The sequence below is a fragment of the Geotrypetes seraphini genome, chromosome 2, assembly GCF_902459505.1.
Source record: "Geotrypetes seraphini chromosome 2, aGeoSer1.1, whole genome shotgun sequence".
In the NCBI taxonomy this organism is placed as follows: Eukaryota; Metazoa; Chordata; class Amphibia; order Gymnophiona; family Dermophiidae; genus Geotrypetes; species Geotrypetes seraphini.
Genome location: NC_047085.1, coordinates 465,936,878 through 465,963,647, shown reverse-complemented (window position 1 = coordinate 465,963,647; position 26,770 = coordinate 465,936,878). Strand labels below are relative to the sequence as shown.

The 26,770-nt window shown below is 44.8% G+C and overlaps 1 protein-coding gene across 7 annotated transcripts in view; it reads left to right on the top strand.

Annotated features, from left to right (window-relative positions):
• The window catches only part of UBE3C (ubiquitin protein ligase E3C), a 378,461-nt gene that overhangs the window by 77,128 nt on the left and 274,563 nt on the right, over positions 1-26,770 (top strand). For all 7 annotated transcript variants that reach the window (XR_004538176.1, XR_004538178.1, XR_004538177.1 and 4 more), the window contains 2 exons: positions 20,810-20,963; positions 24,667-24,887. Coding sequence is in view for 4 of the 7 variants with exons in the window: in XM_033931605.1 (XP_033787496.1) it covers positions 20,810-20,963; positions 24,667-24,887 (375 nt within the window). In the remaining 3 variants the exon portion in view is untranslated. The remainder of the gene's footprint in view (positions 1-20,809; positions 20,964-24,666; positions 24,888-26,770) is intronic.

The window sequence follows — 26,770 nt, the reverse complement described above, 5'->3', positions numbered from 1 at the left end:
GATTGAAGAGACAGAGAGGGCATACGCTGGAAGGAAGAGAGTGAAAAAAAGATTGAAAGCAGAAACCAGAGACGACAAAAGGTAGAAAAAAATAATTTTATTTCTATTTTGTGATTAGAATATATCAGATTTGAAATATATATCCTGCTAGAGCTGGTGTTAGACATAACTGGGGACTGCAAAACCCAGGCAGTGCTTCTTTAGCTTTCAGCTGGCTTAGGGCGCTCTCTGACCAGGGGGCAGTTGCCCTAGTTGCACTCCCCTAAAACTATTCCTGTCATGTGTTACTTCAGTATTCTGTTAGCATGATATTTCTGTGTAGCATTCTGTAATAATTTGGCTTGTTCAGTTTTCTTGATAGTAGAGGGGATATAAGTGAAGGGGAGGGGAGACAGGGGTTTTGTTGATCCTTGCTCTGAATTATTTGTATTTATAAAATGACAATTCTACAGAATATTGTTTCTTTTTATACTTTAATAAAATACATTCAATATAAAATCATAACTGAGGCTTGTGTGGATGGGATCAGATGATTTGTGGGGACCGAGCTCACGGAGATGGGGCGGAAACGGGATTTTTAAATTTTAGTCCTAGTAGTTTGCCGGTCCACAAAATAATTATTTTTTTTCTGCCGGTCCACGGGTGTAAAAAGGTTGAAGAACACTGCTCTAGAGTACTTCACAGGCTAGCTTAGCTCCTCCCAGCAGTTTTCTCTTCTGCACGCAAGGCTGCAGATCATGTGTTCCAGGGGTCAATATATGGGCTACAGACGTTATAGCACCTGTGGCTCAGTTGTTAAAGCCATTGCTTCCATCTTCTAGTCATGGGTTCAAGAGCACAGGAAGCTGAAATAGGGTTCAAATCCAAAGTACGATTAGATACCCCAGCACTTATTGTTAGTCTTCTGCAACCTATATAATTCCCGACCTGTCCAAAAGACACGATGACACCAGGGAGCCGAAGACCCCTTGCGGCTAGAGGATCGGCTCTCGGAGTTTCTGCCAGCCTGAATGTGCATTATGGCAGACCAGTAGGTCCTGGACATCATTTCTTCAGGTTACAGGCTGGAAGTGGCCCAGCCTCTGTTGGACTGGTTTGGGCCTTCTGCCAGGAGGCGGAAAGAAAAACAAAGAAGTGCGCAAAGTTCAGGCTCCTGTTCCCTGCTTGCTTGATATTCGAGCAATAAAGCAGGTGCCAAGCAACTTGTCGGGCTTAGGCAGTTACTCTGTTTACTTTCTCGTACCAAAGGGTCAGAAGATTGGAGACCTATTCTGGATTGGAAGCACGTGATTGCAGCTTTCTGGATTCCTCGGTTCTGGATGGAGACCATGCGGTTAGTCATTACAGCGATGGTTCTGGCCTTCCTAGAGATGTATCTGCACATTCCCAATTTTCCAGATCTCTGCAGTTTACTGGGGTTTCATGTGCTGGATCAGCATTCTCAGTTTTCAGCCCTGCCATTTGCATTGGCGACTGCACCCCGGATGTTCACCAGAGTGCTGGTGGTAGTGTTTGTACTTTGCTTAGCCTATAATACCATCTCTTGACATAGTTTCTGTCTGGCTATGAGGGACAGCTCCTCCTTTGGAAGTTGAGTGCAATTCCTTCCCTAAAAATGAAATCCAGCTCTATCTCTGCAGGTAGAGCACAGGGCTCATTTGGATATGAGGTCTTCCTCTTGCTGTGGAGCTCCTCTCCATTTAAGGCAGCAGTGCACAGCCAGCAGAGCATGGTCACATTCTAATTCTGGCTCAGGCGTGCAGTTCGACTGCTGGTTCTAGGGCACAGCCCCTTGCTAGCTGTACTTGCATCTTCATGGCAGCTGTGGTCATTCTATTGCATGTAGAGTGCTGCTCCCTCTTGGGCCATTGTGCTTAGCTCTCTCTCTCTCTGGTGGAGGGGTAGAGCTGCACATCTGCAGCTGTGGTGTGACTTTTTCCTGCTCGCGCCTCTTTCTGGGGATGTTGGCCAATTGTGGTTGGTAGGGTTTGTCCTTTGTATCAGGGTGTTGTCTCTTATGTCCTTGCCTTGGGTTAGTCTATGCCTATGGATTCAGACTATCTTCATTCTTGGTTGAGGTTTGTGCCCTCGTCACGTGGTCCAGTAGTTGCTGGGGGTAGGGCGTATGCCTTGGTAATGAGGGACAGTGTCCTTCAGGTGGGGATGTCTATACATCTCCTCTATTTGAGTACTTCTATAAGTATATATTTCTGGTCAGGCGGATCTAGATTTCCTCATGGAAGTGTGCCTTGGCTGTAGTCGGGCACCCTTCTCAGTACCCTTGATTGATATAGGCTGTCTAGGGAGTGTGGCTTCAGCTCTCGAGTCACTGCTGGAGGGATGGTGCTTCCATCTCGAGCTATAGATGGTCATAACTGTCCTTTTCCCTTGTCCTTAGTTTCTGCAGCATGGCTTTTAAGCTGTTTGCAGGATGTGATTCCCAGTGGTTCATGGTCATACCTCTGTTCTTGGAAGGGGTTGACTGGGCCTTCTGCTTTTCAGTTGTTAGTACATTTCATTTTCCTTTGCAGCTTCCAGCTTAGTTCGTGTTTATGGTCTGGACTCTTAAGGGCAGTCTTCTCACTGGTGGTGGTCCTTACCTCCATGTTGGCTGGCCTTTCATTTCTTTCTCAGGGAACAATAGATTCTGTCTTCAGGCTCGACTACGTTTTTTTCACTGTTTCCCTCTTTCTAGGGGCTGGCTGGCTCGGTAGCATCCTCTCGATCAGTGTCTCTCAAACTATGTGCCACAGCACAGTTGTGTGCTCTGAAGAGATTCCAGGTGTGCTATGAGAGATTCCAGAATTTTACTTTATTTTTAAAAATTCCCTTCATAAGTATACACTAGAATAGATGACATGTAAGTCATGTATGCAAGAGTCTGTCAATGCTATGAGCGTCTGTGTGCATAAGGATACAACCGTCCAGACAAGTATCATTCTGTGACATGATTGGTCCTTGAAAACTGACGGCAAGCACATTAGATAGATTATGAGCCCACATGGACAGATAGGGAAAATGCTTGAAGTACCTGTATGTAAACCGCTTTGAGTGTGGTTGTATGGCTACAAAAAGGTGGTATACAAGTCCCAATCCCTTTCCCTTTAGTTTTATTTTTTATGCAGTAGTTATCCTAACTTGAGCAACAAGGCAATCAAGGCTTGCTTGAATCTTATCTTTGCAGACTTGGATTTTCAGGTCTAACAAAAAATATATTTGTAGATGTTTGTCAACGCTATCTGCTGGACAGGTATAGAATTGTGATGCTAATCTTGCTCTTTCTTGGTCAAGTTGGGAAACTTTTCAATTGAATCTCATAACTAGGTAAAAGTAGTGAAATTATTGCTTCAGTACATGTAACAAATGTTATCCTGTACTTTTTACAAATAAAAGTAGCAACATTTTACTTATTAATTAGTTACATTTACATATACATTTTAATTAGTTACATTTACTTAATTACTATACAACACTGGTATTGTAAGGGAGGTCAGTTTTTGGAGAATTAATTAACATAGATGAAATGCTTTTTACCTCATAAACCACTTCTGAAAATTGTCCTCATTATCTAATCTAATCTAATATTTGTGTGTCGTGCACTTGAGGAAAGGGAGGGGAAGGAGCGGAAAGGGTACAGGAAACATAAAAACTTAGGCGAATTAAGTAAAGGTCAGGTGCTTATGAAGATCTTGGAGGAATTAATTGTCGAAGAGTGAAGTTTTCAGTTTCTTTCGGACTAGGGTATGGTTGCTTTCCGTTGTTATAGTCTTTGCGAGATCATTCCAGATTTTAACTCTGAGGAAGGTGAACATGGACTGGATGATTCTTTAGTACTTGAGATTTTTTTGTTGAGGGGAGGTTCAATTGGATCCTGTTGAGAATTCATCAGTTAAGAGTTTGAGTGGGACGGCTGAGTTGCTGTAGATAATGTGGTGCATGATACTGGCTCTTTTAAATTTTATATGAGTTGTGATGGGTAGCCAGTGTAGTTGTTTGTGGTAGGTTGAGATGGAGTTGTATTTTTTCAGACTGAAGATGAATCTTACTGCAGTGTTTTGAAAAAGTTGCATTTTGTGGGTAAGGGTGATGTTGATTCCCAGGTAGGCAACATTGCAGTAATCCAGTTGGGATAGAATCATCAGCTGGACAATGGTGGCAAAGTGATGCTGGTGAAAGTATGGCCTGATGAGTCTTAGCTGTTTCATGGTGAAGAGGGCTTTCTTCCGAAGATGGGATATTTGAGGTTCCATAGATGTGGGGTCTAGTTTACAGCCTAGAATTTTAGAGGTTTTTTCTACGATTGGTGCATGATACTTGTTGATGCCGTTTGTTGGGCCTTTTCACAACATTTTACTACTAGGACTACATGTATCTGTATAGGCTTTGGAAAAGTTTGAACCTGTAAGGTTTGCACAGATCCTAGAGGCAGGTGTTAGATTGCAGAGCTGTTGCTATGGTTTAGTATATTCCTAAAAAGAATACTTGAGACTCTTCCTCTTCCTCAATTTACCTTGTTTTGACAGTAAATGTTAACTTGAGGAAGCAGCAGCACTTAGTGAAAGATTAGAGCCAGGTCTAAAAGCTGGTAATCATGGGTAAGGGATTCCTCCTCCAAAATTTATTAACAGATTGAGATGAACACAAGAACAACCCCATTGGGTCAGATCAATGGTCTATCAAGCCCAGTAGCCAACTCTCACGGTGGCCAATCCAGGTCATCAGCACCTGGCCAAAACCCAAGGAGTAGCAATATTCCATGCTACTGATACAGGGCAAGCAGTGGCTTTCCCCATTTCTTTCTCAATAACAGACTATGGACTTTTCCTCCAGGAACTTGTCCAAACCTTTCTTAAAACCAGCTACACTACACTCTTACCACATCTTCTGGCAACGCGTTCTAGAGCTTAACTATTCTCTGCGTGAAAAAATATGCATGTGTTTTAACAACTTTGAACAGTTTAATGTCATCTGCAAATTTAATCACCTCACTCGTCGTTCCAATTTCCAGATCATTTATAAATAAGTTAAATAGCACCGTTCCCAGTACAGACCCCTGCGGCACTCCACTGTTTACTCTCCTCCATTGAGAAAAATGACCATTTAACCCTACCCTTTGTTTTCTATCCAATAACCAATTCCTAATCCACAACTGAACTTTGCCATCTATCCCATGCCACTTTAATTTTCTCAGGAGCCTGTTGTGAGGAACTTTATCAAAAGCTTTCTGAAAATCTAGATACACTGTATCAACTGGCTCACCTTTATCCACGTTTATTCACACCTTCAAAGATGTCAAGCAAATTGGTGAAGCAAGATCTCCCTCGGCTGATCCCATGCTGACTTCGTCTCATTAAATCATGTTTGTCTACGTGTTCCACGATTTTATTTTTTATAATCGTTTCTACCATTTTGCCCGGCACTGAAGTGAGGCTTACTGGTCTGTAATTTCCCAGATCTCCCCTGAAGCCCTTTTAAAAAATTGGCATAACATTAACCACCCTCCAATCTTCAGGTACTATAGACAATTTTAGATGGGGGCTGGTTCCCCCAGAAATCATTGACAGATGGAGGTTGGAGGGAGAATGTGATGGGAAGGAAGTCTTTGGAATGTGTGTAGTCACCTACCCCAATAGTCTCCTCTTGATTTTCCCTTTTCCTTCTCCCCCTCACCTCTTTGAGTTTTCCAGTGTCACCAGGTAGGGAAGAAAAAGAAGCAGCAGCCTTGGAGCCCATTCCAGGCTGTACTGTGGACTTTTGAGGGCCTGAGACTGTATGCCAGCTCAAGGCTCTGTGCTGAGTTGTTTTGTAAGTTAACAGTTACTGCTGCTGTTTCTGCCCCCCACTGATTGAAGAAGACAATGACAATGGGTAGGCTCAGATGGAAGCATAGTAACATAATCAATGACGGCAGATAAAGATCTGAACAGTCCATCCAATCTCCCAGTTTTTACATGCATTATAAATTCATGATTTGAATTAAATTGTCGTCATCTTTTTTTTTTTGTTGTTGTTGTTATTTATGGGCCATAGTCCATAAAATTCACCCAGTACTGACCTTATGTTCCAGCTACTGGAGTTGCCGTCAAAGCTCACTCCAGCCTATCCAAACCATCTCTTTCTGGGATATAGACCATAAAGTATGCCCAGTACTGTCCTCATGTTCCAAATTACTGTAATTCCCGTAAAAGTCCTCCCCAGCCCATCTTAAACAGAGTTGCCAATAGGGCACATAGACCATGCAAGTTTGCCCAGTACTAGCCTTAATTCATCAATTTTTACCATTCATATTCTAATTATAGATCCTCTGTTCAATCATGGCTGTGACAACATTGCTTGAGTGCCCTAGGCCAGTGTTTCTCAATTCGGTCCTGGAGTACTCCTTTGGCAGTCAGGTTTTCAGGATATCCACAATGAATATGCATAAACTTGATTTGCATACACTGCCTCCATTATATGCTGGGAGAGTGTAGATGGACTGGGGTTAGCTTTGACGGAGACTTCAGTAGTTGTAACCTAAGAACAGTACCGGGCAGAGCTTTGGATTCTGGCCCAGAAATAGCTAAGAAGAAGAAAAAAACCCAACAAATTTTTAGATTGAATCAGGTTGGGCAGACTAGATGGACCATTTGGGTCTTTATCTGCCTTCATCTACTGTGTTACTATGTGCTGTCTTCCTTTTTTCCATCCCATCCATAACTGTTTTTGGCCATCTAAAGCTATGTCTAGGCTTTATCCACTGGTGCCTGATTTTCAGCAGGTTTTTGAACAGCAGCAGAACAGAGAGGAAGGGATCTTCCATCTTCCCTCCCTGCCCTGTCGATCCGACCAGCACAACCAGCGTCGGGGCCTTTGTCCCGCACCCAAGGACTGACCTGCCTGCTCCAGCCGTTTTCCAAGCGGCAGAACAGAAAGGAAGGGATCCTCCATCTTCCCTCCCTGCCCTGCCGAACCGACCAGCAGAACCAGTGTCGGGGCCTTTGTCCCGCCCCCAAGGACTGACCTGCCTGCTTCAGCCCTTTGAAAAGGGCCACCAAGGGTGCTACAGCCATTTTCCAAGTGGCAGAACAGAGAGGAAGGGATTCTCCATCTTCCTCCTTGCCCTGCCGACCTGACCAGCACAACCAGTGTGGGGGGCCTTTGTCCCGCCCCCAAGAACTAACCTGCCTGCTTCAGCCCTTTGAAAAGGGCCAACGAGGGTGCCACAGTCAATTTCAAATTGACAGAACAGAGAGGAAAGGATCCTCCATCTTCCCTCCCGCCCTGCTAAGGTTTTTTGCTAAGATTCTTCTGTTAAGATTTTTTGCTAAAGTTTTTTGTTCTCTGCACTTTACTTGCCGTATTGTTAGATGCATATGTAAAATTATTAGATGCATGTGTGATTGCTAAATGCATGTATTAGATGCCTGGGACACATAGAAACATAGAAACATAGAAATAGACGGCAGATAAGGGCCCACGGCCCATCTAGTCTGCCCACCTTAATGTCCCTCCCCTACCTTTGCACTGTGAATAGATCCCATGTGCCGATCCCATTTTGCCTTAAAATCAGGCATGCTGCTGGCCTCAATCACCTGTAGTGGAAGACTATTCCAGCGATCAACCACTCTTTCAGTGAAAAAGAATTTCCTGGTGTCACCTCGTAGTTTCCCGCCCCTGATTTTCAATGGATGCCCTCTTGTTGTCGTGGGACCCTTGAAAAAGAAGATATCTTCCTCCGCCTCGATGCGGCCCGTAAGATACTTGAAAGTCTCGATCATGTCTCCCCTCTCTCTGCGCTCCTCGAGCGAGTATAGCTGTAATTTGTCAAGCCGTTTTTCGTATGGTAGATCCTTGAGTCCCGAGACCATCCGGGTGGCCATTCTTTGCACCGACTCCAGTCTCAGCACATCCTTGCGATAATGCGGCCTCCAGAATTGCACACAGTATTCCAGGTGGGGCCTCACCATGGATCTATACAATGGCATAATGACTTCCGCCTTACGACTGACGAAACCCCTTCGTATGCAGCCCATGATTTGTCTTGCCTTGGACGAAGCCTGCTCCACTTGATTGGCAGACTTCATGTCCTCACTGACGATTACCCCCAAGTCTCGTTCTGCTACCGTTTTTGCTAGGATCTCGCCATTAAGGGTATAAGACTTGCATGGATTCTGGCTGCCCAGGTGCATAACTTTGCATTTTTTGGCATTGAAGTTGAGTTGCCATGTCCTAGACCATCGCTCCAGCAGGAATAGGTCGTGCATCATGTTGTCGGGCACTGAATTTTCGTCTGTTGTGCATTTGCCCACTACATTACTCAGTTTGGCGTCATCGGCAATTAATGTTATTTTACCTCGAAGCCCTTCTGCCAAGTCTCTTATAAAGATGTTGAATAGGATTGGATTGGGCCCAAGACTGAGCCCTGTGGTACTCCACTAATCACCTCCGTCATTTCGGAGGGGGTGCCATTCACCACCACCCTTTGGAGCCTACCTCCAAGCCAGCTCCCAACCCATTTCGTCAATGTGTTACCTAATCCTATAGATCTCATCTTGCTCAGTAACCTGCGGTGCGGTACGCTATCGAATGCTTTGCTAAAGTCCAGGTACACGATGTCCAGGGACTCCCCAATATCCAGCTTCCCCGTCACCCAGTCAAAGAAGCTGATCAGGTTGGATTGGCAGGATCTCCTCTTAGTAAATCCATGTTGTCGGGGATCCCGTAGATTCTCCTCATCCAGGATCTTATCTAATTGGTGTTTGATTAGAGTTTCCATTAGTTTGCTCACTATCGATGTTAGACTCACTGGTCTGTAGTTTGCTGTCTCCATCTTGGAGCCTTTCTTGTGGAGTGGAATGACGTTAGCCGTCCTCCAGTCCAACGGGACGCTGCCTGTACTAAGGGAGAGGTTGAAGAGCGCGGACAGTGGCTCCGCCAAGACATCACTCAGCTCCCTAAGCACCCTGGGGTGCAAGTTGTCCGGCCCCATTGCTTTGTTAACCTTGAGCTTTGACAGCTCACCGTAGACACTGCTGGGTGTAAACTCAAAGTTACTAAACGGGTAACACATGTACTAGATGCATTAGATGCATGTAGTAGATGCATTAGATGCATGTAGTAGACGCATTAGATGTATTAGACACATATGATTACTAAATGCATGTATTAGATGCCTGGGACACATGTACTAGATGCATTAGATGCATGTAGTAGACACATTAGATGCATGTATTAGACACACATGATTGCTAAATGCATGTATTAGATGCCTGGGACACATGTACTAGATGCATTAGATGCATGTAGTAGACACATTAGATGCATGTATTAGACACACATGATTGCTAAATGCATGTATTAGATGCATGGGACGCATATATTAGATGCATTAAATGCATGTAGTAGACACATTAGATGCATGTATTAGACACATATGATTGCTAAATGCATGTATTAGATGCATGGGATGCATACATTAGACGCATCAAATGCATGTATTAGATGCATGAATTAGACACATATATTAGACGCATGAGTGATTGTTATACGCATGTATTAGACACAAGCATGACTTATGTTGGGAGAGCTAACTCCCCCAACACAACCACTACTATCAGTTACTGGCTACATTTTAAGAGCTAAATCAATCTGTTTGCTATCAACTAAACCTAGGAATTGGGAGTGTTAGGGAAACCAATATAGCTATTGCAACAGGAAGAGACATATTACCCTGCAAACATGAATTTCCTACTGATTTTATTGATTTATCTAATAAGCGGTAGCATCAAAGATGTTAACTCACTCTATCCACAATTACATTCCGTCCATTACCCTGATCTATCAGTCAAGCACATAATTAACCCACAAGAAGACAGGGTAAATCATATTAACGTAATCTCAAATAAAGGAAGACATCAACGAACCCTTAAAAAAAAGAATAAGGGAAGTAAAACCTATCAGAACCATTACTCCTACCAAGCCTATCACATCCACCTCGGTTCCCTGTGCATATCTTAATACTAGATCTGTCAGGAATAAAGCTTTCCTAATTAAAGATTGGATCATCAGCAAGCAAATAGCCTGTCTTTTTCTAACTGAAACATGGCTCTTGTCTGAAGAAGACCCAATAATAATTGATCTTCTACCAGATAATTTTAAAATCCTTACGCTAAACCGCGAGGGTAGAAAAGGGGAAGGATTAGCAATTATTCTTAAGGAAGGATTTGAGTTTGAACTATTGGATTCCAGAATGACCAATCAGTTAGAAATATTAGCCTGTAAAATTAGCAATAAGGAACTAGAAGAATCCCTCTCTTGCATATTATTCTATGTCCCACCGAAAAGCTGGCCAAAAGCCAAAGAGGACTTTTGTGAATTTGTTCTACATAATTCAATTATTCCTTTCTACAATATCATCGCAGGTGACATAAATATACACCTAGCTGAAGAGGACAATCCAGATACGAAAGACTTTAAAAACTTTCTCTCTCTACTCAATTACAATCTCCCTTCAAACACATGAAAAGGTCATCACTTAGATGTGGTAGCTATGTCCACAAAGGAAATTTTAGACCCTGCCATTTCTCTATCTGATGGCACCTGGTGTCACGATATCTGGTCTGACCATTTTACTTATTATTTTAAGTTAATATGGACTCATTTAAAATCTAAAACACATCCAAGGATAAAAAGAAAACATCACACAAGGGGTTATATCAATTCAGAGGAATATTGGTCACAATATGAACTACAAGTGGAGATAGGAGAAGGAGTCGATTTCTGGGATCACTAGATGAAAACTAACACATCCATTTGAGATAAAATTGCCCTTAAACGAAATAGCAAAAGCTGCGCAAATCAATATAACACATGGTTTGACACTGAACTTCTAAAAATGAAACAACTAGTAAGACGACTGGAAAGAATTTGGAAAAAAGCAGGAGAATTGTCAGACCATTAACAACTGGAGATCAAACATAAAAATCTACAAACAACTTATAAAAGACAAACGTAAAGCATTCTACTGTTCTAAAATCAACTTATCTAGCACTAGTTCAAAAGAAATCAATACAAAAGAGCTGTTCAACTTGGTTACGAATCTATTTGACACCACACGTCACACTCAACTCGTGCACAATATTAAACTACCTTCAGCAAATAATTTAGCACAACATTTTGATTCAAAAATTAAAAACCTAAGAAACAACTGTTTGACAAATGACACTAATGGTCATCAAATAGCTAACATACAAGGAAATGAAATACCAGCAGACATGATCTGGAGTTACTTTCAAGATTTAGAATGGAATAATTATATCAAACTATATGACAAATACTCTAAATCATACTGCGTTCTGGACTCATGTCCCCTGGAAATTATGAAAGCGGCTCCATTAGAATTTAAACTATCTTTGCTGAATTACTTAGCCCATAACCTAAAAAATGGAAAGTTTCTCACTAATAGTAGTTACATAATAATAACCCCAGTTCCAAAAAATAGTAAAGAATCATCAGCACTGGTAACCAACTATAGACCAGTAGCATCAATTCCATTTATTGTAAAAATCATGGAAGGATTGGTACATACCCAACTGATGGAATATCTTGATCAGTTCTCTCTCTTGCATGAAACTCAATCTTGTTTTAGACCTTTGTTCAGTACTGAGACAGTAATTGCGGCTATCTTAGATAATCTGCGTCTCTTGTTCAGTAACATAGAAACATAGAGTATGATGGCAGAAAAGGGCCGGCGGCCCAACAAGTCTGCCTACTCAAGAACCCTACCTCATCAAGTCCAACATCGCTCAACAAGTCTGCCCACTCAAGAGACCCCACTCCCATGAGAATCTATCTTACAAGCATAACTCTGTAGCAACCCGACTTGTTTGTCCCATCGTCTCTTGAATTTTAGCACGCTACTGGCCTCGACCACCTGGCGTGGTAGATCATTCCATCGATCAATCACCCTTTTGGTGAAGTAGTATTTCCTGGTGTCTCCATGAAATCTTCCCCCTTTAAGTTTTAGCGGATGCCCTCTTGTCACTGTGGGACCCTTAAGAAAAAAGATTTCTTCCTCCACTTCAATGCGGCCCGTGATGTATTTGAATGTTTCTATCATGTCCCCTCTTTCTCTACGTTCTTCGAGAGAATATAGGCACAGTCTAGTCAGACGTTCTTCATATGGGAGATCCTTAAGTCCTGAGACAATCCTAGTGGCCATTCTCTGAATCGACTCCATCCTCTTCACATCCTTTTGAAAATGCGGCCTCCAGAAATGGACACAGTACTCCAGATGCGGTCTCACCATGGATCTGTACAATGGCAGTATGACTTCAGGCTTTCGGCTGATAAAGCTCCTTCTGATGCAACCCAGCATTTGTCTAGCCTTTGCTGAAGCTTTCTCCATCTGATTTGCAGCTTTTATGTCTTCTCGGATGAGCACTCCCAAGTCCCTTTCTGCAGTAGTTCTTGTTAAGTTTTCACCGTTCATGGTGTATGTTCTGCATGGATTTCCGCTTCCGAGATGCATTACTTTACATTTCTTGGCATTAAAGTTTAGTTGCCAAGTACTGGACCATTGTTTCAGTAAAAGTAGGTCCTGCTCCATAGTGTTAGGCCTGGTTGCGCTGTCAGGTTCTGTTGCCCTGGCCACAACGTTGCATAGTTTAGCGTCATCGGCAAATGATGTAATTTTGCCTCGAAGTCCCTGAGTCAGATCCCTTATAAAGATGTTAAAAGCATCGGGCCCAAGACTGAGCCGCTGGTCACTTTTGACGTTTTTGAGGGAATACCATTTACCATCACCCTTTGTAGCCTGCCGCTAAGCCAGTCTTTTACCCATGCTGTTAGTGTTTCTCCTAGTCCTAACGTGTTCATCTTGTTCAATAACCTACGGTGTGGGACACTATCAAAAGCCTTGTTGAAGTCTAAATACACGATGTTCAGGGACTCGCCCCCATCCAATTTTTTTTGTTACCCAGTCGAAGAAGCTTATCAGATTGGATTGACAATAAAGCCATGCTGGTGGGGATCCCTTAATTTTTCACCATCCAGAATCGTGTCCAATCTGTTTTTATCAACGTTTCCTTGAGTTTGCTCACTATTGATGTGAGACTCACCGGTCTATAATTTTCAGTCTCTGACCTACATCCCTTTTTGTGGAGTGGGATAACGTTGGTAGTTCTCCAGTCCAGGGGCACTTTTCCCTTGCTTAGGGAAAGATTGAAGAGCTCGACTAACGGTTCTGCCAGGATATCTCTCAATTCTCGAAGTACCCTAAGGGTGTAGATTATCTGGGCCCATTGCTTTGTTAACTTTTAGTTTTGATAGCTCGCGGTAGACGTCGCTCGCGGTAAATTCTATGTCTCGGAATGGCTCCTCCGCGCTCCCCTTCGTTTGTAGCTGAGGACTTGATCCTGGCGCTTCACAGGTGAAGACTGAGCAGAAGTAATTATTGAGTAGTTCTGCTTTGTCTGTATCCGAGTCTGTAAAGTCGCCGTCAGGTTTCTTTAGGTGCCCAATACCGCTTGTGTTCTTCTTCCTATTGCTAACATATTTAAAAAAAGGATTTCTCCCCTTTCTTTACCTGCCTAGCTATGTTTTCTTCCATCCGGAGTTTGGCCTCTCTGACTGTCATTTTAACTTTTCTGGATTTCACTAGGTAAGGGCCTTAATGCCCTGATCATGCAATTTGATATGAGCTCTGCCTTTGACTTAGTTAACCATGGGAAAATGCTACAATGCCTAGAAGAAATTGGTATTAGGGAAGAGGTGTTGGACTGGTTTCGAGGCTTCCTTATATCCCGTACCTATCAAGTACGTTTCAGTTACGATCTCTCCGATACTTGGAGCAATCCATCTGGCTTACCGCAAGGGTCACCACTATCCCTGTTGCTTTTCAATATCTACATGTCCTCACTAGGTGCGCAATTGACCCAGCTGGGGATAAAATTATTTAGTTATGCAGATGACTTTACGATCATCATTCCATTTACTAACTCTCTCTCGGAAGTTACACCCAAGGCATCAGAAGCACTAAATCTGATGGAGCAATGGATGACTGAATTCAAACTGAAACTTAATTCAGAAAAAACAAAATTTTTTGTAGCTTCGCCACACTCGCTTGACACCAAAACACCACTATGCGTCAATAAACGTAGTTATCCTATTCAGTCTACTATGAAGGTATTGGGTGTAACACTAGATCAGTGCTTAACCATGAAGGATCAGGTAGACTCCTTAATCAGAAAGGGTTTTTAACTCTCTGGAAACTTCGATCCATTCGAGCATACCGTATTTTCGCGGATATAACGCGCACCCGTGTAAAACGCGCACACGGGTATAGCGCGCAGAAATCACGATGATATGTACAAAAACTTTTGTATACCGCGCTCACGGGTATACCGCGCATGATGCCCGACGCTCCTTTCGCCCGCCCTGACTTTCCGTGCGCTGTCCCGACTCTCCGTTCACCCCTCCTGACTTCTGTGCACTGCCCTGACTTTCCGTGCGCTGTCCCGACTCTCCGTTCACCCCCCCTGACTTCCGTGCACTGCCCTGACTTTCCGTGCGCTGTCCCGACTCACCGTTCACCCCCCCCTGACTTCCGTGCACTGCCCTGACTTTCCGTGCGCTGTCCCGACTCTCCGTTCACCCCCCCCTGACTTTCCGTGCACTGTCCCCCCTTGAAGTCCTGTCCCCCCTTGAAGGTCTGTCCCCATCCTGAAAGCCTGATGCCCCCCCCGACGTCCGATACATCCCCCCCCCCTGGCAGGACCACTCGCACCCTCACCCCGAAGGACCGCCGACTCCCCAACAATATCGGGCCAGGAGGGAGCCCAAACCCTCCTGGCCACGGCGACCCCCTAACCCCACCCCGCACTACATTACGGGCAGGAGGGATCCCAGGCCCTCCTGCCCTCGACGCAAACCACCTCCCCCCAACGACCGCCCCCCCCCCCAAGAACCTCCGCCCGTCCCCCAGCTGACCCGCGACCCCCCCTGGCCGACCCCCACGACACCCCCACCCCCCTTCCCCGTACCTTTGGTAGTTGGCCGGACAGACGGGAGCCAAACCCGCCTGTCCGGCAGGCAGCCAACGAAGGAATGAGGCCGGATTGGCCCATCCGTCCTAAAGCTCCGCCTACTGGTGGGGCCTAAGGCGCGTGGGCCAATCAGAATAGGCCCTGGAGCCTTAGGTCCCACCTGGGGGCGCGGCCTGAGGCACATGGGCCCAACCCGACCATGTGTCTCAGGCCACGCCCCCAGGTGGGACCTAAGGCTCCAGGGCCTATTCTGATTGGCCCACGCGCCTTAGGCCCCACCAGTAGGCGGAGCTTTAGGACGGATGGGCCAATCCGGCCTCATTCCTTCGTTGGCTGCCTGCCGGACAGGCGGGTTTGGCTCCCGTCTGTCCGGCCAACTACCAAAGGTACGGGGAAGGGGGGTGGGGGGGTCGTGGGGGTCGGCCAGGGGGGTCGCGGGTCGGCTGGGGGGGCGGTCGGAGGTTCTTGGGGGGGGCGGTCGTTGGGGGGGGAGGGGGGTTTGCGTCGAGGGCAGGAGGGCCTGGGATCCCTCCTGCCCGTAATGTAGTGCGGGGTGGGGTTAGGGGGTTGCCGTGGCCAGGAGGGTTTGGGCTCCCTTCTGGCCCGATATTGTCGGGAAGTCGGCGGTCCTTCGGGGTGGGGGTGCGAGTGGTCCTGCCGGGGGGGGGGGATGTATCGGACGTCGGGGAGTCGGCCGGGCAAGAGGGCTTGGGCTCCCTCTTGCTCCGATCGTGGATGCGGGTGCGGGTGGGAGCGCGTGCGAGCGGTCGTTCGGGGTGGGGGTGCGAGCGGTCCTGCTGGGGGGGTGAATCGGGCATCGGGCGGGGTGGGAACTATGTTTAAAAACTTTTGTATACCGCGCTCAGGCATACAACGCGCGAGGGGTATGCGCGGTAGGTAAAAACGCGTATAACGCGCGCGTTATATCCGCGAAAATACGGTATTTTGATATGTCAGCATTTAGAATAATGGTACAATCCCTCGTACTGAGTCAACTTGATTACTGTAACATTGCCTATTTAGCAATTTCCAAAAGAATATACGACAATTACAATTAGTGCAAAATGCAGCGGTCAAACTGATTTTCGGGCTGAAGAAGTTTGATCATGTGACACCTTTCTACCGACAACTGCATTGGCTACAGATGGAGGCATGCGTAAAGTTTAAGTTCGCCTGTTTCTGCTTTAAAGTACTATACGGTCTAGCCCCTAAATACATAACTGACCTTTTCTCCTCATCAACAGACATAAGAGAAGCTCACATTTGAACTTCGTTTCCTCCCCCAGTTAGAGGATGTAAACTCAAAAGACACCATCAACACCTTTTCTCACATCAGGCCGCATTATTGGGTAAAGATCTAGAACAATTGCTTACTCCTAAAAACATATCTGTTCCTGAAGTATCTAGGCAGCTGAATCATACAACTCTTTCTCCTCAATAACTGATCCCTTGAGATGATAATGACTAGCTTCCACCCTGTTAAATTCAATCAATTTGTACCATCTTTTAATCTTTGTAAACTGCATAGAACTTCACGGTCCTGCGGTATATAAACTGTTATTATTATTATTATTATAAAGTGGATTCCGCTGTGGCACAGGTTATCAAGCGCACAGCCCTCCCTAGTGAGGGGGGTATAATGCTTAATAATTCTCAGGATTGCAGAGTGGGCATTATGTTGAAAAAGCTCTTTGAAGTGGCCCCTTTAGGTATCAAAGCTGCAGCGGCTGCTTCCTTTAAGGCCAGAGCCTGTCATTCTAGTTTGCACGGTGCATCCTCTGCGGATGTTCCTCCCTGACCTCCGCTGATACTGGATGGTGTGGATTATGTAGCAGCTCCCTGTCATGTGTGTTTCTCAACAGCTCCCTGCCATGGTTGTGGGGTGTGACTTTTCACCAGAATTTATTCAGCTTCTCTGAAAAACATATTCTGCTTATGCAGTGTCGGTGCGCCGGACTCTTTGGATCCGTCATTGGACTGGGGACGCATCCTCCAAGGCCACTTTAAGTAGACTTCCTTTCAAGGGCCAGCTTCTCTTTGGTAAAGATCTGTACAATCTTATGACCAGTGTTGCAAAGCACCGCCCTAAGTCTCTCCTTGTGAACAGGTCTCGTCGGCCAGTGGGCAGGGATTGTAGTAATTTTTGTTCCTCCCACAGGTTTCGTCAGGGCTCCTCCCGATCTTCCTCTCAGAGATATTCCAAGTGCTACCACCCTCGTTATAGTTCCAATTTCAGGCAGCCGCAGGCCTCTAGTTCCTGAGCAACGGTTGCACCTTAGACGACCCCAATGATGCCAGGAGTCAGTCAGAGCTTCCGTGCATTGGAGGCTGCCTTTCTCAGTTTTAGCAGGTGTGGACTCATGTTTCCTCAGATCAATGGGTGCTGGACATCATTTGGGAGGGGCACAAGATAGACTTCTTTTGCCTGCCTCCAGATCTGTTTCTGAACTCTGGTGAGTCTGCCGGAAAAGTAATCCCAAGTCTGCGCTACTGTGCAATGTCTCTTAGACATTGAAGTGATTGAATCGGGCTTAGGCAGATAAACCTTATACTTCATTGTGCCAAAGAAAGGCTCGGAAGACTGGAGACCCATTCTGGATCTTAAGTTGGTCAACCGCTTCTGCGGAGTCCTCATTTCCGTATGGAAACAGTACGTACTGTCATAGCTGCTATTTCTCCAGGAGAGTTTCTAGTGTCCTTGGATCTCACGGAGGCTTACCTCCATTTTTCAATCTATCTTGAGCATTGAGGGTTTCTGAATTTCCAGTTTGCTGCTCTGCCGTTAGGCCTCACAACGGCACCCTGCACTTTCACCAAAGTGATAGTGGTTGTAGCTGCCTTTCTCCGCTGGCAGGGGATCCAGGTCCATTCTTACTTGGACGATTGGTTGATTCGAGCTCTGTCTCATTTGGAGTGCGAAAATGTAGTGCAGTTGGTAGTGTCTCAGTTGCAGGCATTGGGGTGGATTGTCAACTTCAAGAAGAGCAAATTGATGCCCTCCTGGTCCTTGGAGTATCTGGGGATTTTCTTTGATACCAAGCAGGGTCGTGTGTTTCTTCCTGAGTCATGCAGACAGAAACTTCAACAGCAGATCAGAGCTCTTCTAGACTGCCCGACTCCCATATCCTAGCTGTATCTTCAGGTTCTGGGGTCCATGGCGGCTTCTTTGTAAGTGGGCCTGAGCATACATGCATCCGTTACAGAAGTGCCTTTTCTCTTGATCTTCAGCGTCATCCCCTTCAGATGCTACTCCTCTGGACAGACTCAGCTCGCAGAAGTCTGAGCTGGTGGCTTCAGGGGGAGGCTCTCCGCCAGGGCAGACTTCTTTGGATATCAGAATGGACAACTCTCATGATGGATGCCAGCCTGCCAGGTTGGGGGTGCTCACTGTGGATACTGATCCATTCAGGGGCAGTGGACTCCTTGTCAGAAACGTTGGTTGATCAATCATCTGGAACTTGGGGCATTTCGGCTAGCGTTACTTACTCTCCAGCCCATTCTGGTAGGAAAAGTGGCGAGAGTCTTCTCCGACAACAGCATGGTGGTGGTGTGCATAAATTATCACGGGAACAGGAGAAGCGCTACCTTGGGCCAAGAGGCTTGCATGCTGTTTCACTGGGTGGAAGCTCATCTTCTGACATTCTCAGCAGTCCAAGTGACCAGCATTGACAACGTTCGGACAGATTTTCTCAGCCGACAGATCTTAGGCCCAGGAGAATAGTCTTTCTCGCAGAAGGTATTCAGTCTGATTGATTGTTCAGCGCTAGGGTCAGCCCCAGCTGAACTTGAAGGCCAGACACTTTTTCAGTCAAAGAACACAGCGCGGAAGCCTTGGGCTGAATGCTTTGGTTCAGCTTTGGACAGTTCATGAGCTCCTGTATATGTTCCCTCCGTGGCCTCTTGTTGGTCTTGTCATCTGCCGGATAGCGATGGATCCCAACCTGGTGATTCTAGTAGCTCCGGATTGGCCTCGTTGCCCGTAATATATGGATCTCGTACGTCTTCAGCGGGACAAGAAGCTTCAGCTCCCTCTTCATCGATACCTTCTCAGTGAGGGACCGGTTCCCATGGAGAACCCATGGCACTTTGGTCTTATGGCATGGCTCTTGAGAAACTTAGCCTTGATAAAGCATGGTTATTCAATGGTAGTTATCTGTACTCTTCTTGTGCTTGAAGAAACCCTCTACTATGTCTTCTTATGCCAAAGCTTGGAAGGCTTTCAAACAGTGATGTGCTCGGGATCAGGTGGAGCCTGAGAAGGCTCCCATTTCAGTAGTCCTGGTTTTCCTTCAGGAGGGTTTAGTCAAAGATCTAGCAGTGGCCTCTCTGAAAGTTCAAGTTGCAGGCCTTTCATGTTTTTGAGCACACAGTGGTGCTAGTTTGCTTACTGCTCATCCAGATGTGACCAGGTTTATGAGGGGGCGCTTCATTTGCATCCTCCCTTGCATCTTCCTTTCCTTTCCTTTCATGGAAATTTAGCATAGTTTTGCAGGGCTTTGGAGAGGCCCCTTTCGAACCACTGAAGAATGCTTCTCTTCTGGATCTAATGATCAAGACTGTCTTTCTAGTTGCCATTGTCTTAGCACGGCATATTTCGGTGCTTCAGGCTGTTTTGTGCAGGGAACCCTTTCTCTGTATTTTGGATGTATGTGCTTTCCTCCGTACTGTACCTTCCTTCTTGCTGAAAGTGGTTTCGGCCTTCCATGTCAACCAGGAGGTTAGGTTGCCTGCATTTTATCCAACAGGTTCGGTGCACAAAAGTCAGATTTTACAGAAATTGGATATCCAGAGAGTCTTGATCCACTATTTGGAGAGGAATAATGAGTTCAGACTGTCTGATCACTACCTTTTTGTTCTGATTGCTACGCTTCACTGTGGTAGGTCGGCATCCAAGTCCTTGATTGCTCGATGGATTTGAATGGCAATTTCTGCGACTTACATTGCCTGTGGCAAGAAGGCTCCGATTTCGCATAAAGCACACTCGATGAGAAGTGTGGCTGCGTCGTGGGTGGAATCTCATGTGATTCATTCTGATGAAATTTGCAGGGTGGCTATTTGGTCCTCTCTTCATACTTTTACCCGGTTTTACTGAGTTGATATGGCTGCGCGTTCTGATGCCGCTTTCAGGACCTTGGTTTTGAGGGCAGGCTCTTCTGTCCCTCCTGTTGCTTTGGTACGTCACATAGCATAAGGAATCTGTAAGTGACGTAACAGTATGGAAGATTTAGGTTTATACCTTCAATAATCTTCTTTCTGTTAATCCCTATAGGATTCCATATGACCCGCCCTCTCTGTATACACTCAGTTGTTTGGAGTAGCCTGCTTCTTTCTGCCTCAATTACTCTCCTTACAGGATTGAAGATTTTCCAGCCAGTTGCCAGATCCTGTGAGAAGTTTCTGTGAGTATACGCATTATCAAAGGCCTTTCTTGGGGTGCTTGTTGCACACAGCGGTTAGTTCTACATTGTTCCTCAATGTTTTTCTGAGTTGCCTTTGTGCCTGTTTATCACTTGTTAATATTTTGCAGAGCAACCCAGTTCATGAATTGCTTATGTTGCTGGGGATTCTCCCCCATACCCCTTATCATGGATTTGTTCAGGTATGTTGCTTGGCTTTTGGACTTAACTGGATATGTTTACTAACTTTCAGGCTAAGGGGGGTGGAGCCTGTGCTCTGAAAAGTTGTGGATTTCTACAACTCCCTGATTGTGGGTGAGGATTGAACACCTTCTATTATCGAATGTATAAACCTAATCTTCTATTACTGTTTTATTTCTTATCTTACAGAATACTACAGGGCTCTTTACTTATTAATTAATACCAAACTTCCACCCAGCATAGAGTATATAGATGTTTCTCGAGTTCCTGTTGCAAAAATGCTACTAGAGAATACTCTGAAACCATTGCACTTTACATATAGTTCCTGTCCAGATGATGCAAGGTAAGCACAGGACTCTTTCTATTGTGCATTTGGTTACAGCTATGATTGTGAGATGTTTAATGCATTTCTAGTGTGTTTTGAGCCATCAAGCTTATATGAATGATCTTATCTTTGTGGTTCACACATTTTGAGAATGAATACGAGTGAGATATTACTAGTTCAAATAAGATGATGCCAGCATAATTTGTTCAATACGTTTGAACTTTAAAAATTTTATTCTCCCACTTTTGTGTTGGTGCAAAATAACTCAAATTGTGAAGACCTCTTGGATAAGATGGCAACATGACATTTGCAGATCTGAAGACTTTCAATACTTTTTTCAGTTTTGAAAATAATTTTGGGGAATATTAGTGCTAATTTAAAACTTCAAATCTGGTTGAAACTCAAATTCAAGATTTAATAATTGTCTAAAATAAGCAGTTTTTCAGATTCTATTTGAAAGGCTGAAAGTTATGAAAACTATAAGAAATTAGTGTTAGTGTGGGCAAATGAAACTAAAATTGATATCTATATAAAATGTACATTTATAATTTAAAATTGAACTATTATACATTCTGCTTCATCTACTCCAGATTCTGTATGTGAGTTGATCAATCCTTTCCTGTGAACTGGTCTTGCAGAAATGAAAATACTTACAGCTTTGAGCTCCTCCCATATGGAATCAGAGCCCAGTGCACTCTCCAGTTTTTCTTCTGCAAGCAAACTGTTCAGAGGTGTTTCTGATCTGCTCTGCTTAGATTTTTTTTTTTTTTCTTTCTTGCATTTAAAGTTTATTTTTCTGAGGCTTCAGTGCCCTGAGACCCCATTCTTGGAGATTCTTTGTTTAGGAAAGGATGCAGGTTCCACTGAGCTGGACTACAGCTCTGAAGGGCCATCCTGCTGTGTTTCTTCTGGACTCTGGGTCTGTGCCTCTGGAAGCCAACTCACCTTCTCAGTGCCCTGAGTAATAACTCTTGGGGTATTGGGGTGCTGGCTGCATATTTACCCACCCCTTTTACGTTTCAAAGCTCCCTGGGGATGGAGGTTGATGTTGGTCCAACTGGCAGCACAAAGATTTCATGATTTGGAAAGCTGCTGGAAGTATCTGAGGCAGAAAGTCCTTTCCACATTTTTAGCTGCATTGTAAAAAGCTGTAGGAGGGCACCAACAGAGAACTATGTGTATAACACCATTCCTATGGGAGAATCGGGATGGATCTGAAAATCCCAATTTTGAGGGTTTTGAGGATTAAGGTTCATGTCTCCCACCTCCCAAGACCCATTTCAGCCCTCCACTGCATGGTCATGAGTGGTTTCAACGACCAGACCTCTTTCTTTCTGGCATATCTTGACATTACTGCTCTAGTCACAGAACAGTGGGAGACTGGAGGCATCCTTGTGGGTAGCTAAGACCATGGCTAAACTTTATCCAATTGCTCCTGAATTCCAGCAGCTCTTTGACTAGTGAAAGGTGGATTCGGTGGTTGCTCAGGTCACCAAGCGTACTGCTCTCCCAAGTGAAGGTGGTATTATGCTGAAGGATGTTCAGGACCACAGGGTGGACATGATTCTTAAGAAACAATTTGAAGCTCTTGCTCTGCTGCTTCTTTTGCTGCATGGACCTGCCGCACCAGACTTCACTGGGCTCCCTTGGCCGAGGAGGATGCCTGCCCCATCTCATACGGGAAAGTATGGGTTATGTGGTGGATGTTCTCCATGACCTTTAGAGTCATGAGCAAGGTGTCAGCTGATGTAGTCTTGGCTCTGGATCCGGCAGTGGGCTGGCAACTCGGCGTCCAAAGCTATCTTTAGCAGATTGCCCTTTATGGGGGAAATGCTTTTTGGTAAGGGCCTTGACGACCTTATGGCCAGTATGGCAGATTGCCGACTTAAGTCCCTCCTGGAGAATAGACTTTGTTGTCCTCCTGGTGAGAGTAGAAGTAATTTTCGTCCTTCCCACCACTCTCTGCAGTACTACCCAGGTCCCTCTGCTCAGAGATCCCTTCAAAGTTACTGACAGCATTTTATTAGCTTCAGATGCCTTCAGACTGTTTTGCCTCACCTCAACCCACCCAGCCAGCCTCGCTCCTGCATATTAGGGGGGTGCTTGTTGCGGGGAGTGGGAGAAAATTTTCTCAGACTAGTGGGTGCTGGATATCAACCAAGAGGGTCACAAAATTGAGTTTTATTTCCCTCCCAAGGATTTGTTCCTCAGCTCTCCTGCTGAGCAGCTGGAAAAGGAGATCAAAGTCCAAGCCACTCTACAGAGACATTTGGGCCATAGAACCTGTCCCCGATGATGACTTGGGCTCAGGCAAAATCTCCAGATGTTTCATCATGCCAAAGAAAGACACAGAAGACTGGTGGCACATTTTGGACCTCAAAACAATAAATGTGTTTTTGTGGGTACCTTGTTTCCACATGGAGACGGCCCGTTCAGTCATTGCGGCAGTGCCTTCTTCATGGAAAGGATGGTGAATTCATAGAATGGCCTCCTGGTGTGGATGAAAACTGTAACTGAATTCAAGAAAACTTGGGACAAGTACACTGGATCTCGAGGGGAGAGGAAGGATGGACAGACTGGATAGGCCATATGATCTTTATCTTTATGTTACAAATAAAGGTACTGACTGAAAGAGTGCTTACATCTGTGCCCCTGCCATATTCACTTTTTTTTTTTTTTTTTAAATCTGTGAAAAAGAGTACAAATAGTAATTATGTACAGTGGAACCTTGGTTTACGAGCATAATTCGTTCCAGAAGCATTCTCGAAAACCAAGTTACTCGTATATCAAAGCGAGTTTCCCCATAGAAAGTAAGAGAAATTCGCTTGATTCGTTCCACCTCCCATCCCCCCTCGAGTCACTGGCGCTGCTCCACCCCACCCCATCCTCAAAAGACCCCACCTCCACCCCCGAGGCAACTGGTGCGCTTCCACATCTTTGCCCCCCCCCCCTTCTCTGGCGCAGAGAGAATGAGAGCCAGAAGGCCTTGAGCATGTGCAGATGCTGAAGGCCCAGTTGGAGGAGAGGCACGATCTTCGGGCACCGGCACCTCCTGTGGGTTGAAGCTGCATGCCGGTGCCGCATTGGGGGGTAATCTTTCAGTTTGGGTGGGTGGAGGATGCCAGTTCATACGGGGGGGGGGGAGGTGCGGGCATTCGTGAGGGGGGGTGATGCCGGTTCACAGGTGGGGGGACTCGCAAAATCGAGTTAATGCTCGGTTTTCGAGTCACAATTTGCAAGAATGTTTTGCTCATCTTGCAAAACACTCACAAACCGATGCACTCGTAAACCAAGGTTTGACAGTATTAACATTTGTCTAGATACACATTTACATGGGTACAGAGTTAGATGCTGTGGCAGCTTCTGCTCATTGAGGAAGTCAATGAAACATGGAATTTGCCTTGGGATCTCTAAATATTCTGAGGCTTGAAACACATCAGATCATATGTTTTGGCTTCCAGCTAGAACAGAAGATTGTGTGTCCTTTCTAGCACTGTTTAATGTAGTGATAGCTGGAGGACAGAGATTTAGTTGTTTCATATGGTCACTGGTTACAGCATATCTCTTTGATAGCAGGATTTACTTACCCCAGCTGTTGAAAATGGAGGTTTGTGTAGAATGGAATATTTAGTGTGAATGACAATTTCTTTTAATCTTAGTCTGCCACATTTTACTTGAGTTACTACTGCTGTAATATGTATATCATTTTTTTTTTCTACAGGCAACAAGTGTTTACTGTCTTCACAGAAGAAATTCTAGCTGCACCTTTTACTGATCAGATACTCCATTTCATCATTCCAGCCCTAGTTGATGTAGCTACTGCTTTCCCTTATGAGCTATTTTTGGATGGGTTACTATTAGCAGAAAAAAAACGTCCAAGTGGAAGTTCTAGAGCTCCATGGCTTTTATATTTCATTTTAACAGCTGGCGAAACATACTTGGGTATGAAGAACTATTTAAAAATCTTTTAAAACTTATTTCAGAATCAGTCAGGCAATTTGAGAGTTGTACTTGTATGTTTTATAGTCTAGTACTTACTGATTGTAATATTGCAATTTAAGGTTGGCTTGGAGCAGCATGGGGCTTTTAAAAGGAAACAGAGTTCCTGTATATCCTGCAGAGTGTGGATTTCAAATCCCTTGTGTTCCCAACATGGCACAATCTGAGTGGCATGCTTGCTTACTTTTAACTCCAGCTACCTTGTGCTTGACCTCAGCTGAGCCAACAAGTGGAACAGTGCTTAGACTCCAATTAGCCTGTCTGTTCTAAACATGTCCTAATTAATAAAGCAGAACTTGTGTGTTGCAGGATAATAGAAGAGAAAAATATACTTTTTGAGGAGGCATTAGAGATAAAAGTTAAAAACTCACAATACCTCTGTGCTAGCCAACATACAAAGCACATTCTTAGAGGCTGGCCAAGTTTCAGTTTTGGTTTTGGCACCTGAGAATCACTCCTGCCTGTACTGATTCCAAGGAGGTCCAGGTAGTCATTTTGAATGCAGAGCCAGCATGGGCAGGAGTGACTGGAGAACACTGCTGTCTCGACTAGGTCACCATATCAACAAGGGCATGGTTGGTGGGAGGGCAGTGTTTTTGGTTAGGGAATGGTGATGCATCTTGCATTTTTTTTTTTTTGGGGGGGGGGGCATACCAGTTTCAGTCAAAACTATACTGCAAAATTCAGCTGTCCATTCGGTTTCAGCTGAAACTAAAAAACTGTTTTTGTTTACCCTCCATTCTTGGTGTCACTAGTTCAAAAGGAACAAATGAGTTGTCTAGGAGCCAAAAAATATAATGAAATAGAAACTCAAATAATTAGGGGAGCATTGAGTTATGTAAAAAAAATTTAAAAAAAAAAATTCACAGAAAGGATGGTGAATGCACAGAATATGAGTCTACTCAATGAAATCAGAAATAATAGCAGAAAGCCTGGGATTAGGACAGATAATTTATGTATTTATTTTTGTATTGATTGGGATTTATTTACTGCCTTTTTGTGAAGAGATTCACCCCAAGTGGTTTACAATACATTAAGTAGTAATCAGGTACACAAGTTTAACCTTGCTGCTGAGATCTTTCCATCCATGTCGAATCCTTCAAGCGGTTTTAAGGAGTGCTGTTGGTGCTGGCAATGTTCAAGGCACGTTTAAAAGCCCACCTCTTTGAGAGTGCTTTTGACTCCTATCTCCTCTCACCTTGGGTTCTGCATCCCCTATTCTCTGTCATGTTTTGTCTGTCCAAGTTAGATTGTAAGCTCTTCTGAGCAGAGACCATCTATAAATGTTGAAATCTACAGCGCTGCGTACGCCTTTCAGTGCTATGTAAATGATGATTAGTAGTAGTAGTGTAAGCACCCTATTTCTATCACTGACCCGTATAGTTGGTATTCGCAGTGTTTGGGCCCTGAACATTGGGTAGACACTTATACGCATTCCACACTGCAGAAACGCTCATTGAAGGCTCACTGCATCCAACAAGAGAAGCTCTTTAGCTCAATTATGAACTCTATGGTTCGATCCGAGCCTTTGATACCGGTGGCACCAGCATCGACATTGGATGTTATTCCACCTACCTGGAAGCCTGTTAAGAAGCCATCCTCTTCCCAGCAAGCATCGCAGGCCTCTACAGTATTAAGTCCCTTGATGCAGGCCGAGCGTTGACACCAATGCTCTCCTTTGGTGCAGGCTGTGTTTCCTTTAGGGCATGAATCCTCTTCGAGGTCACCTACCCCTCGACACCCTGCTGCACCAATGGTACCGGCCATTGACCAAAGGGTACTGGTGCAAATCTTTTTTTTATTTTAATTCATTTATTAAATCATTA